This window comes from Nuphar pumila, chromosome 1 (assembly GCF_984573655.1).
Source record: "Nuphar pumila chromosome 1, dmNupPumi1.hap1.1, whole genome shotgun sequence".
In the NCBI taxonomy this organism is placed as follows: Eukaryota; Viridiplantae; Streptophyta; class Magnoliopsida; order Nymphaeales; family Nymphaeaceae; genus Nuphar; species Nuphar pumila.
The window spans coordinates 182,066,064-182,077,585 of NC_143249.1; the positions used below are offsets into that span (position 1 = coordinate 182,066,064).

The following is an 11,522-nucleotide window of genomic DNA, read 5'->3' on the forward strand; positions in this document are numbered from 1 at the left end:
ATATGAATCTCCATCTTAACCGAATACTCCAAATCTGAGTCTTGAACCAAACTAGTTCTGATGTTGTACAGTTGAATTTGGTTTTTTATGGTAGTACTAGATCTAGTAAGAAGAAAAGGTTGGGAACAAGTGTTTTACATGTAAACAATGCAAATTGGTGAGATTTGATTTCTATCCAAACGTAACCCAACAAAGACAGTGATCTGAATCGATATTTCAATATGAAAAAGGTCCTATCATACAAGTCCTCACCCAATCCAAATATTCATTCGGATTTTATTATAAGCTCAATATCAGAAAATAATGTTTTGGATTTGAATCAAACATTCGGATTCTCTCTCTCTCTCTCTCTCTCTCTCTCTCTCTCTCTCTCACAGGACAAATTGGCATTAAAAGCATCGTCAGTGCAAAATGCCAATTGAAAGCTGTCCGTATACCTTTGGAAACCGCTGCGTGTATTCTATGATAAACAATTCTTTTGGCAGACATTTTTAGGCAGCATAGGATAAGCACCAAGCAAACCATTTTTTTTTTTAGTCCAAAGGGTAAAACCTCTCATCACCGACTGTGCATTGGCTGGCCTCAGGTTGGTAAAACCCTGGAGGTCAGCTTCGACCTTGCCGTGGCCTTTACAAGTCTCCTACAGCACTTGAGAACTTCACCTTTTCTTGCCTGCTCTAGTTTACCACCCCAATATTGAATAATTTGAAGTGGCATCTTCAGGATTAGTAGAGTGCTTAACATCACAATTTGGATGAAGAAAGTTGCTATAAGCATGTATACTTGAATTATTTAACATACTTAGGTCAGAGTGGTATTGGAGCAAATTGACGACACTGATGGAATATTTGTGGAGATAAAAGAAATCGTCGAGATTTTCAAGAGTCACTGACTGGGGTCATCCCCTCGTGTTAATCAGACCCACATTCCCCGGACGTGAAATTTTCTGTTGAAACTTATTGAAATGAACAAATCATATTCTCCTTGTGTTTACTAAAAGATGAAAGAAACTTAAGCTTGCTCTACTTGAGATGTGGGAAAGGAAAAAGAAAAAAGAAAACTAAAAGGAAGGGCTGCTTCGGAATGTACATTTGAGAAGGGGTGCTTAGAAATGGAAACAGCAGGAAGGAGGAATAAAAGGGAGGATACAAGAGAATAAAATCATGCATCCAAGCAGCAGTAGCAGCAGAAGAGAAGGGAAAGCCTCTCTCTCTCTCTCCGTTCTCAAAAGATAGAAAAAGGACAATCATCCAGACGAGAGATTTTAGGGATTTGAACGGTCGAATGATCATGACGTGAAATCTCGATTCCCCATTTTTATTTTCACCCAATAAACGCCTCTAAAATTCATCTCCTCTCTCCCCTACCAAAGAGAAACAAGAAATCTCTCTCTCTCTCTCTCTCTCTCTCTCTCTCTCTCTCTCTCTCTCTCTCTCTCTCTCTCTCTCTCTCTCTAGAATGCCGAGAGGGAGTCTAGGAACAGAGAGATTGGTGAAGAGCGGATGCAGGATTCGGAAACGTGGGTGCTCTTCCTCTTCGTCTTCTTCGTCGATTCTGAAGAATCACAGGCTCAAACGAGCGATTCTAGTGGGGAGAAAGGGCGGATCGAGCACGCCCGTGCCCACTTGGAAGATGAGCTCTGGCTCTCCCTGTCCCATGGCGTTCGTTGAGTCCCCTCGTTCCCAAAGCGTCGCTCAAAAGGCAAAGCATGGCCCCGTCTCCGCCAGGAAGCTCGCTGCTACGCTGTGGGAGATGAACGAGATCCCGCCTATTCAGCAACACAGGGAAGAGACTCTGGATAAGAAGATGAAGAAAGGCAGCCTCTCGATTCGTGATCGGAGGTCTGTGGTTTCCGGCTCGTTGCCGCCCCACCTATCCGACCCTCCTCATAGTCCGGTGTCTGAAGTACGCTTCTGTGATTTTCTTTTTTTCTCTCTTTTTTTTCCCTTCTATTGGTTGTTTTTTTTGTTTCTTCTTTGTGCATGATGGATTTTTCTCATACCCATCTTCTATTATGCCTTCTTCTTTGGTGTTATGAAGACGACGGATCAATCGGGGACGGGTACCCTAAGAAGAAGATTGGCTGCAATTTCGCAGAGATGCACATTTCAAGGATTGGATTCTTTGAGCCATACGAGCTTAATGGAGGTAAATCATATATCTGTTCTTTGTTTCTCTATTGAAGCCGTTTTGTTGGTCTCTGTCTTTTCCTCCCCGTTTTGTTAGTCTATGACATAGCTTTTGGTTGCTTATATTTCAAGAACGTTTGATGGTTTTGTTGATCTTAAGGGATAAAAGAAGGGTTTTTTTGGTTTTTGGTTTTTTGGTTACTTGGTAAAGTTGAATAGTTCTGAACAATGCCTCGACCAAACTTTGATCATGGTTGGTGGAATTTGTAGATTGAAACTCGATCCAGGGGTCTAACACCAACCGGGTCTTTAGCCGCATTGAAGAGTCATTTAAAGGAAACCGATCACTGTTCTTCCACTCATAAAGAGTTTCTGAAGATCCTTAATCGAATATGGGGACTGGAGGAGCAGCACTCAACCAGTATGTCTCTTGTGTCTGCATTGCGTGGGGAGCTCAAAAGGGCCCGTGTTCAGATTGATCGGTTAGTTGAGGAGCATAGATCCGATCGCCGTGAAATCAAATACATGATGAAATGCTTTGCAGAGGAGAAGGCAGCATGGAAGAGCAGGGAGCAGGAGAGGATTCAAGCTGCTGTTCGAACGATTGCTGCAGAATTGGAGGTCGAAAGGAAACTGAGGAGGAGGATGGAGAGCATGAATAAGAAGCTAGGTAGGGAATTGGCAGAGACGAAGGCTTTGTTAGCAAAGGCTGTGAAGGAATTGGAGAGCGAGCGGAAGGTAAGGCAAGTGATGGAGAAAGTGTGTGATGAATTGGCGAGGGGAATTGGGGAAGACAAGGCAGAGGTGGAAGAATTGAAGAGGGAGTCTGCCAAGGCATGGGAAGAAGTGGAGAGGGAGAGAGAGATGCTTCAATTGGCCGATGTGTGGCGAGAAGAGAGAGTCCAGATGAAGCTCGCCGACGCTAAGTTTCAGCTCGAGGAGAAGAATGCTGCTCTTGATAAGCTGAGGAGAGAGCTCGAAGCTTTTCTCAAGACGAAGCAAACGACCACAGAGGAAAAGCAAGGGGTGCCTGGTGTTAGTACTGAGGTGCAACAGCAACCTGACCATGGAACGCAAACAAGGGATGGCCTTGAGCAGGACACTGATGAAGAGGACTCAGCTGATAGTGATCTTCATTCCATTGAGCTGAACAGGGATGAAAATAGCAGAAGCTACAAGTGGAGTTATGCTTCCGGTGCCACACTAGAAGAAAATGGCAGTGATCTGGTATCACATGATTTGGAGACACTGAAGGACGCTTCCCTATCATTTGAGACTGGGATCACTGAAGGTATTGAATGGGATATTGGTTGTAAACAGAGTCGGGAAAAGGGGATCACTGATGAAGGAAGGTGCTCTGAGACCATGGATGGTGCTCCTTATGCAAACCAAGATTATGATTTAGAAATGCAAAGGTACAAGTATGTCAAAGGTTTAAGAGATCAAGTAATGGCTGGTTCAACACGACAATGGAGCCAATCTCGGCCTTCACAAGAGCAGGGAAGTATGGTTAGTGAAAGATCGGAAGCAGCAGAGATGGCAAAAGGAATTGGGGAGATTGGTACGAGGGGCAGATCAGTATGAACTAAAGCAGAGGGACAACTCTCCAGGACTAAATAATTTAGTATGTTTCCAACTCCCTTGTCTATCTTCTTAGATCCTGTGTCTTTCCCCAACTAAATAAACACTCCTTGTATGCAGGTTCTGGTTGCTTCAGATGGTAGATTACAAAGAGGTCCATTTTGTACAAAGCAACGTTTTATTGTTAATGAAATTAATGAGTAGAACGTAACACCCTTGTTGGTGAAAATCCTATTTTGCTCTCTCTCTCTCTCTCATGGGGAGCCAGTTGATGTGGTCCACTAATGTTCTTTCATGATAAGCATTCCAAAACAGGCATGCATCCGTATTGGGCCCATGCCGGCACGTCTATTACTAAAGGTACATATCCAAATGAATATGAACTTGCTTTTTGATGCATTGGCTCGTGGCTTAGCTTCAAGATTCTTAGGACAATACCGACATATGCTCATGCCCATCTTCATCCAAATGAATAGTGCACACAGTTACTTTGATACCTTAGGGAGCATATGCATTGTCAGGCAAACTAACTACCACTAGCCACCCCTATCGCTGTAAAGACAGACCTATGTCCATCTTCATCCAAATGAATACTGCACAGAAAACTATTTTGATACCTTAAGGCGCGTATGCTCTGTTAGTCTAACTAACTATCACCACCCTTTAGTTCTGTAAATGACAGCCGGCCCCCCTATTGCTGTAAAACAGACCCCATGCAAATTCCAACAGGAAGTTACAGGACCTTTCACTTGGATGCATTTGAGTGTCATTACCCCATGTCTTGATTTTGGCATGAGGCTCATGAACAGACCGAGGTAAAACAGACGTGCACGGCATCTGAAAGATTTCTACCCCGGAGGTTCGGGAAAGAGATACATTACATGTACTTCAAATCTTGGGATCTCACGTGTTGGTGAAAACTTTTGCATGTGTACTGTACTGAGGGCTGCTCGTGTTAAGATCCATCATAAAGGCTACTACTAAAAATCAAATGTATGATTTTTTTCTCGACAGATAAAGCTGGGGTTAGGCAGACCCCTACCAGTTATACAACGATACCATTTGGGGGTGCGAACTTGCAACGTCCCAACACAAGGTGACCTGCGCTAACTGCTCCTGCCAGACAAGCATTGGTAAAAAAAACAAATGTAGAATTGGAGCCGCATCCCCCACCCCCAAACCCAAGCTAATGTGCCTCCTTAGAAGCAGCTTTCGGTGTCAACAATATTACAAGTTTAGATGGGGAAACCACCCTCAAGATGAGAGACCTAGTCTCATTGGTTAAGCCTGCCCTACTTACAGTCACTGCCCTGACTAAGTAGCATACCCCTTGCCCTCAGGGAGTCGCCATGCTTCGGCTGACAAAGGGCTTATCTCTTGCCCTCATTCATTAATACAAACACTCATGGGAATGGAACCCTGACCACCCACCTAGTGGCCAAAGCCCCCCTCGACTGCGCCAAACCCCTTGAGGCCAGCATTATGAGTTCATATCCTCAAAACTCACTAGCCGGATGAGCAATTTATAATTGAAAATTATGTTATTATATAACCGATTATTTACTTTTAAATAAATAAAATACACGTTTTAACCAAAATCTGTATTTTTCAAAACTCATACAAAACAATTTAATTAAAAGTGTCTTTCTGATTAGCTTGATATGTCGTTGTTTCTTTTTATCTAGTGAGTTTCATGTGAACAAATAAAACTTTCAAGGAGAATGTGTTTGCTTCTGAAGTAGGTAATACCATGGAAAGTGATTGCTCCATTTGCCGGAACCATGTTCCTTGTATATTTTCCCTGCCCCTCCTTCGCTTTCTCACATGTCTTCATCTGCAAACATATTCAGCCAAGCCCCTCCTTCGCTGCCCTGCTAAATGGCCTCAATTGGTATGCTATTTATAAATCTTTCACCAGAATGAATGAGTAAGCAGATCCACTGATCGGGATCGAGTATTTTATAAAGCACTCGGATCACACAAAACACAAAAAATTACCTCGAGTCCGTGATTTATTGTGTTTTACACGAAATTGCGCCGCGCATAATGATTTTCTGTGTTTATGTTTTACACAAAAAATTGCTGCCCATGTTAGCAATTTTCTATGTTCTGTGTAACCCAAGTACTTTACAAAGTATTCGATCGGATCATCTAACCATGCCTCCTCAATGTGGCAGTAGCAAAATATATACAAGAATAGACCCTCTTGGCAAGGGATTGCCCCCGTCTACATTGTCCATATCCCATAAGGTGACATGAGAGAGTGCCAACTAGTGGATCTAACTTCCCCATTGTCACTCACCATCATGAACCATTTAGTACTTCACATGCTTTGTGTCCAGTGAACTGAACATTGATTTAGCTCTTAAATGAATCACTGTTGACTGTTGATGGAATTCATAATGCAGTTGTGACCATCCATAGAAAGAGATGTATATCATCCAAATAACTAGGTCCAATAAGCGTCAGCATTGTTCTAAATAGAACAGATATGGGATAGATTGGACTTTTTCTGTTCAATCAGTGACATTATTGCTCGTAGTACACATCACCGAAATATTGACACTAAAGGGTGCATACAATGAATATATATTGGTCTACGTACCTCTCTACTATACCAGATCAATATTGACACTAAAGGGTGCATACAATGAATATATATTGGTCTACGTACCTCTCTACTATATCAGATCAACTTTTGAGGGTTTTAGTTGGTGGCATTATTAATTGAGTAGTGATACCCTGAACACCGGCTGGATAAAAGCAACTACTCGCTGATGCTACTGCATTTCAAAACTCTCTCTCTCTCTCTCTCTCTCTCTATATATATATATATATATATATATATATATATATATATATATATATATATATATATATATATATATATATATATATATATATATATATAACAAAAGGGTATATCATCAAACCCTCCCTTTCTTTGGACGCACGCTAGCCGCACAAGTATGTGTCTTTAGACCTTTTAGCGGCAGTCAAGACCGCTGCTAAAGAGCACAAATTCGTTAGATTTTGATCGGACTTTTTGAGTGTTTGTGATACACCCTACTAGTTTATATAACATTAAACTAGTGTTTAACATTAGCTCCATATTAAAATGACTAAAATACCTTTAAAAGAATGACATTTATAAAAAATGCATCAATATTTTTTTTGTGCATTACAGGTCATTTGAACTTAAGGAAAATGAAAAGTCAAATGACTTTTTCAAAAATATAACTTTATAAATCTATCAAAGTTACATTTTTTTTACCTCAAAAAGTAACCGCCCATTTTTAAAAAAAAAATCCTTCTTTTAAAGCTATTTTAGTTATTTTAATAAAGGTGAATCCCCTAATGTTAAAAAACCCCATATATGTGTATGGAGAGAGAGAAATGTTACTTTGTTCCTCACGCACCTACTAAAAATCATAGTTATAGGTTCACCTTTTCAATCAGACTTTATAGTTGTACTTTATACATTTTATTTGATAAGAATCATATTTTTTTTTGACATAAAATTAGGTTTTTTAAGTCATAACATTTTGGTACATTGTGAGCCATTGATTTTTGAAGATTTTAAAATCTCCACAATCACATGATTCAAAACTTGTTTTTCACTAAATAATGATTTTAAATCATATCTATAGGGTCTGATCAATGAAAAAAATCTTGAAAATTTGAAGCTTTTATTAGGTGGAAATAGGTGCTCAGTGCTAAGGAGCACCCCTATCATTATATATGTGTGTTGTGTTTTGTTATTAGTACCATACCTTCTAAGACCCGTTTTTCACCTAGGACTAGAGTTGTCTATTTCATTCCCACCAATAAGAAAAGACTTCACGAGAAAGGCATCCCATGATGGGAAGGTGAGCTCATGGTGAAAAATGCATCAGTAAATCCATTCACCGGAGGTATGGATTTACATAGTAAATGCATGGTCAACCTGAAAAAAGAAACATGTGGGGGCCTACAAGAAAATAAAGGTTTGGCATGGTTGGTAGGAGCTGTCAACGCACGTCTTCCTGTAGTGGGAGGTTGCAGGTTCAAAACCCCAATGGTACATTGAATAATAACTGATGGGGGTCTGCCTAGCCTCAGCTTGCCTTAAAAAAAAAAAAAGAGTTGGCATGTTTGTTTTGTGTAAACTGGGTGAAACAAGTAGGGTTAAGCTTTATACAATATATGCTCTACATTCTTTGTTTATTAAAAGGCATGTTTGAGTAGTTCCATTGTAAGTTGGTAGATTTTTCAATATCTTCAAAAATCAATGAATGGAATTTTTACAATTGAAAAATATCATGCTTTTTACATTGAAACTGATCAATTCAAAGTGTTATTCAGATTGATCAGATAAAGCCACACCTATGACACACAGACACACACACAACTTTCTTCTTGAGCAATGTCAAGATCCAATTCTATTTTTGAGGTGAAGTAGAGAATGAGCTCGCAATGATCCTCTAAGGGGCGGGCAATTGTCCCTTGGATCTTGGATCCAATGGTGATCCGAGCCCAATAGCAACATTGAATAAAAGGTAAAACATTCTTAGCATGAAAAGGGCAGCTGTTAGGGATGGCAGTGGATCGGGGATCAACGGGGCTCCTCCCCGCCTCACCCTGTTTGGACCGGGGATGAAGGGCATGAAACGAGGATGGAGGCAGGGATGAAGGTTAAAATCTATCCCCGTGCGGGGATGAACGTAAGCTTTTCCCCGCCTTGCCCCACCTCATCCCCAATCCTTTAAGGGATGACTATAGACTAAGGGGAAACAGGGCCCCACCTCGCCCAGGGTACTGGATTCTTTGTTATAAAGATCTATACTTTGTTATAAAGATTGTGTAAGGGTCCCTTTAGCATATTGGTGAGCACGGATCATGTGCTTGCCTTTAAAAAAATAAAGTGCTGCCTCATTTTCATGGATGCCACATTCAGAAATCACATTGCACCTGCTCCATGGATTCTAAAGAAAGGGTTGAGCAGTCGTGATGAGTACAATTAGGGGTGTCAACGGGTCGGGTTTGGTTCAGACCCAGGTATTATCAGACTTGGACCGGATTTTTGGGCATGGTATCTGGTCCAGACCCGTGGCTAATCGGGTCTATTATAATAGAAACAATACCTGGACCCAATAAAAACTACATGAAGCAGACCCTGATCATGCCTGGTAAAATAATATTTTTTATCAATTTTACATTGAAAAATGTGGGTCTTAATCGAAACTTGGGTCGTGCCCTGGTCTAGTATAAAATTCTACAAAGTATACCCAGAACCATGTATTAATTGGACTTTCACGTCCGAATCCGGGTCTTAATTAGGTCTTCCTATTTGTCACCATACCCGGACCTTATAGGGTTTGGTCCGGGTCGGTGTGGATAAACCGGACCCGTTGACACCCCTAGGTACAATACAGAATAAAGCAGTTGGTTAGTTAAAAACAAAACTTCAACTAGTCTAGATGGATGTCTTACTACTCTATCGCAGATTCGCAATCACTGCATTCTTTTATTCCTTTCTTTTAGTTCTGCCCAATGGTGGGCTTAGTTTGTGACTTTCTTGATAGGACCTTGCAAGACTCTTGACTCAGCCATGGTTAGGTTTACTTGAGTGATAGCTGCCTTTTTCCCAGCAATTGGAATATACGGATGTGTCCCGCATAATTTCATAGGAAACCGGTCTTCAGTTCACATTTTTGTATGGAACAAACAATTCTTAGAAAGTTTAAAATTTAAGAATGTGTCTTGATATTTCAACCTTTCAAAAAAGACCTGCTTATTCGACGATCCAAATGCCTTTTCCTACTAATTCCACCATATAAAGCGCATCTTTATAAAAATAACAAGAATAATAATGAAAAACAATGTTCACACCTACCCTTTTCTCCCTTGGGGTAGACCAGTCTATGGCTAAAGCCACAAAGTTGGCCCTGTCCCACCTTGCGCCGTTTGGATCGGGGATGGAGACGGCGATGGAGGTTAAAATCAAAAATCGTGCAGGGATGGAGGCAAGGATGGACTTACGCTTTCCCCCGCCCCGCCCCCAATCCTTCTTTAGGGATGGCAATAGACAGAGGGAAAATGGGGTCTCACCCCGTTTGGACCGGGGATGGAGTACATGAAACAAGGATGAAAGTTAAAATCAAAACTAGTGCAGGCATGGAGGGCAGGATTTTGAGATGTGTGTGTGGGGGGGGGGGGGGGGGGGGACCTTGTCCCCACCCCAATCTACTGCCATCCCTATTTGGAGCTTCTTTATGTCTCTGTCATGAGCGTTTTATTGTTCTAAAAATAACCCAATGTGATAAACCCAAGATTGGTTGTGAACCAGGCTTAGGCTCAGTTAATTAGCTTAGCAGACTTCGATATGGTTCACCTTTGGGCTAGGGATACAAATGGTTTGGAACAGCTAAATACATAGAGATTCGGATCGAAATAGGATTGAGAACATCCAAAAAATTGCAAAAACTACATCTTGAATCCATTATCCGACCCATTTGCATCTCCACTTTAGACTTCATTTAAGCAACCAGTTGGGCTGTGATTTTGCTTGGTTTTCATTCATGAACTATTGGTGCTGAAGAGATGATGAAAGCTTCAGTTTTAGTGGACAAGAGGCCGGGAACTCAAGGGCCATTTGGACCTGATCGTGATTAACCCACAGGCCTAGGCTGAGCCCTATGAGCATGTTTGGAAGCAATAAAAATTCTCAGAAAAATTTGGTTATGAAAATTTTTTATATGATAACTTTTTAAAATGAAAAATTTTCACTTGTTTGAGAAAAATAGAATGAAATTTGTGAGAAAATGAGAGGGGAACAGGGTTCGATCAGCCCCCTCTCAGATAGAGCAACCTAAAAATGATGGTGGGTGTGAGGTGGATGAAGATGGAGGAAGCTCTTCTTGTGTCCGCCCATGGGATGAGATGTGTTGTGGGTAATCAAAAAGAATTTTTCATAGAAAAAATTCTTACACCCTTAGGTGGAAGAATTTTTCTTATAAAAAATCACACTTATTAGAAAACTTTCTTTTAAAAAAATTTATCTCCTTTGAAGTTGTTGGAAAAGTTGTCATTTTTTTTTCTACTCGCATTTTTCTTACCATTTTCTCACTTCCAAACGTGCCGTATATGTAAATAGGGGCTTGCGAAAGTTCTTCTCCAAATAACGCACTGTTCAGCCTGGTTTTTGGCTGGGGCTGGAAGATTTTGGGTTTTTGGGTGCAACTAGGCCCAATCCAAGCCCAGTTCCATTTATGTAATTATGTAATTGGTTTTTGGGTTGATCAAGCTGATCGGATACAGGCGAGATCAAGGTTGATCCCAATCTAAATTTGATTTTTTAGGCACTAAATTTGAATCCAGATTCAAGAAATATCCGATGATGTAGAATTGAATCCTACACGTCCATGATTGGCTCCTGTAAAAATGATAGGTTTATTCTTAGGTTTGAGACCGACCTGGCAGAAATATTGAACCAAATCTAATCAAATTTTCTGAACGATGAATTGGAATCCAAATCAACTACAAACTAGGATCTTGCTTTTAAGATTCATATCCAAGAAAATCATATTGGTCCTAGATCATGAGTCCAACTGAATCAGATCCGTTTCAGGCATGCAATGCGCGCACTTCCAAGTCGGACAAATTCGCATTTACACGCACCACTGCGGGAAAGTAGAAACAGCTGCCGCACCAAAAGGCCAGTTTCGTGCGAAAAACCATTCTCCTGGAGAAGGGTACGACTGTGCTCTCACTCGAAGCGCATGATTTCCTATGTCAAATGCGACTCCTACCTGGCCTACCGATGCATCGTTC

At 41.0% G+C, this 11,522-nt stretch overlaps 1 protein-coding gene across 2 annotated transcripts; it reads left to right on the plus strand.

The window, feature by feature from the left end:
• The first annotated feature begins 1,171 nt into the window (after positions 1-1,171).
• LOC149851574 (golgin family A protein) lies at positions 1,172-3,921 on the plus strand. Of its 2 annotated transcripts, XM_090015404.1 has the most exons (4): positions 1,183-1,905; positions 2,041-2,148; positions 2,400-3,753; positions 3,831-3,921. In XM_090015404.1, exons 1-3 carry the CDS (start codon positions 1,459-1,461, stop codon positions 3,711-3,713), a joined length of 1,869 nt encoding a protein of 622 aa, XP_089871530.1. In that variant the 5' UTR covers positions 1,183-1,458; the 3' UTR covers positions 3,714-3,753; positions 3,831-3,921. The 2 variants fall into 2 exon arrangements, with proteins under 2 accessions (XP_089871527.1, XP_089871530.1); XM_090015401.1 differs by having other exon boundaries at positions 1,172-1,905; positions 2,400-3,921.
• The last annotated feature ends 7,601 nt before the right edge of the window (positions 3,922-11,522 follow it).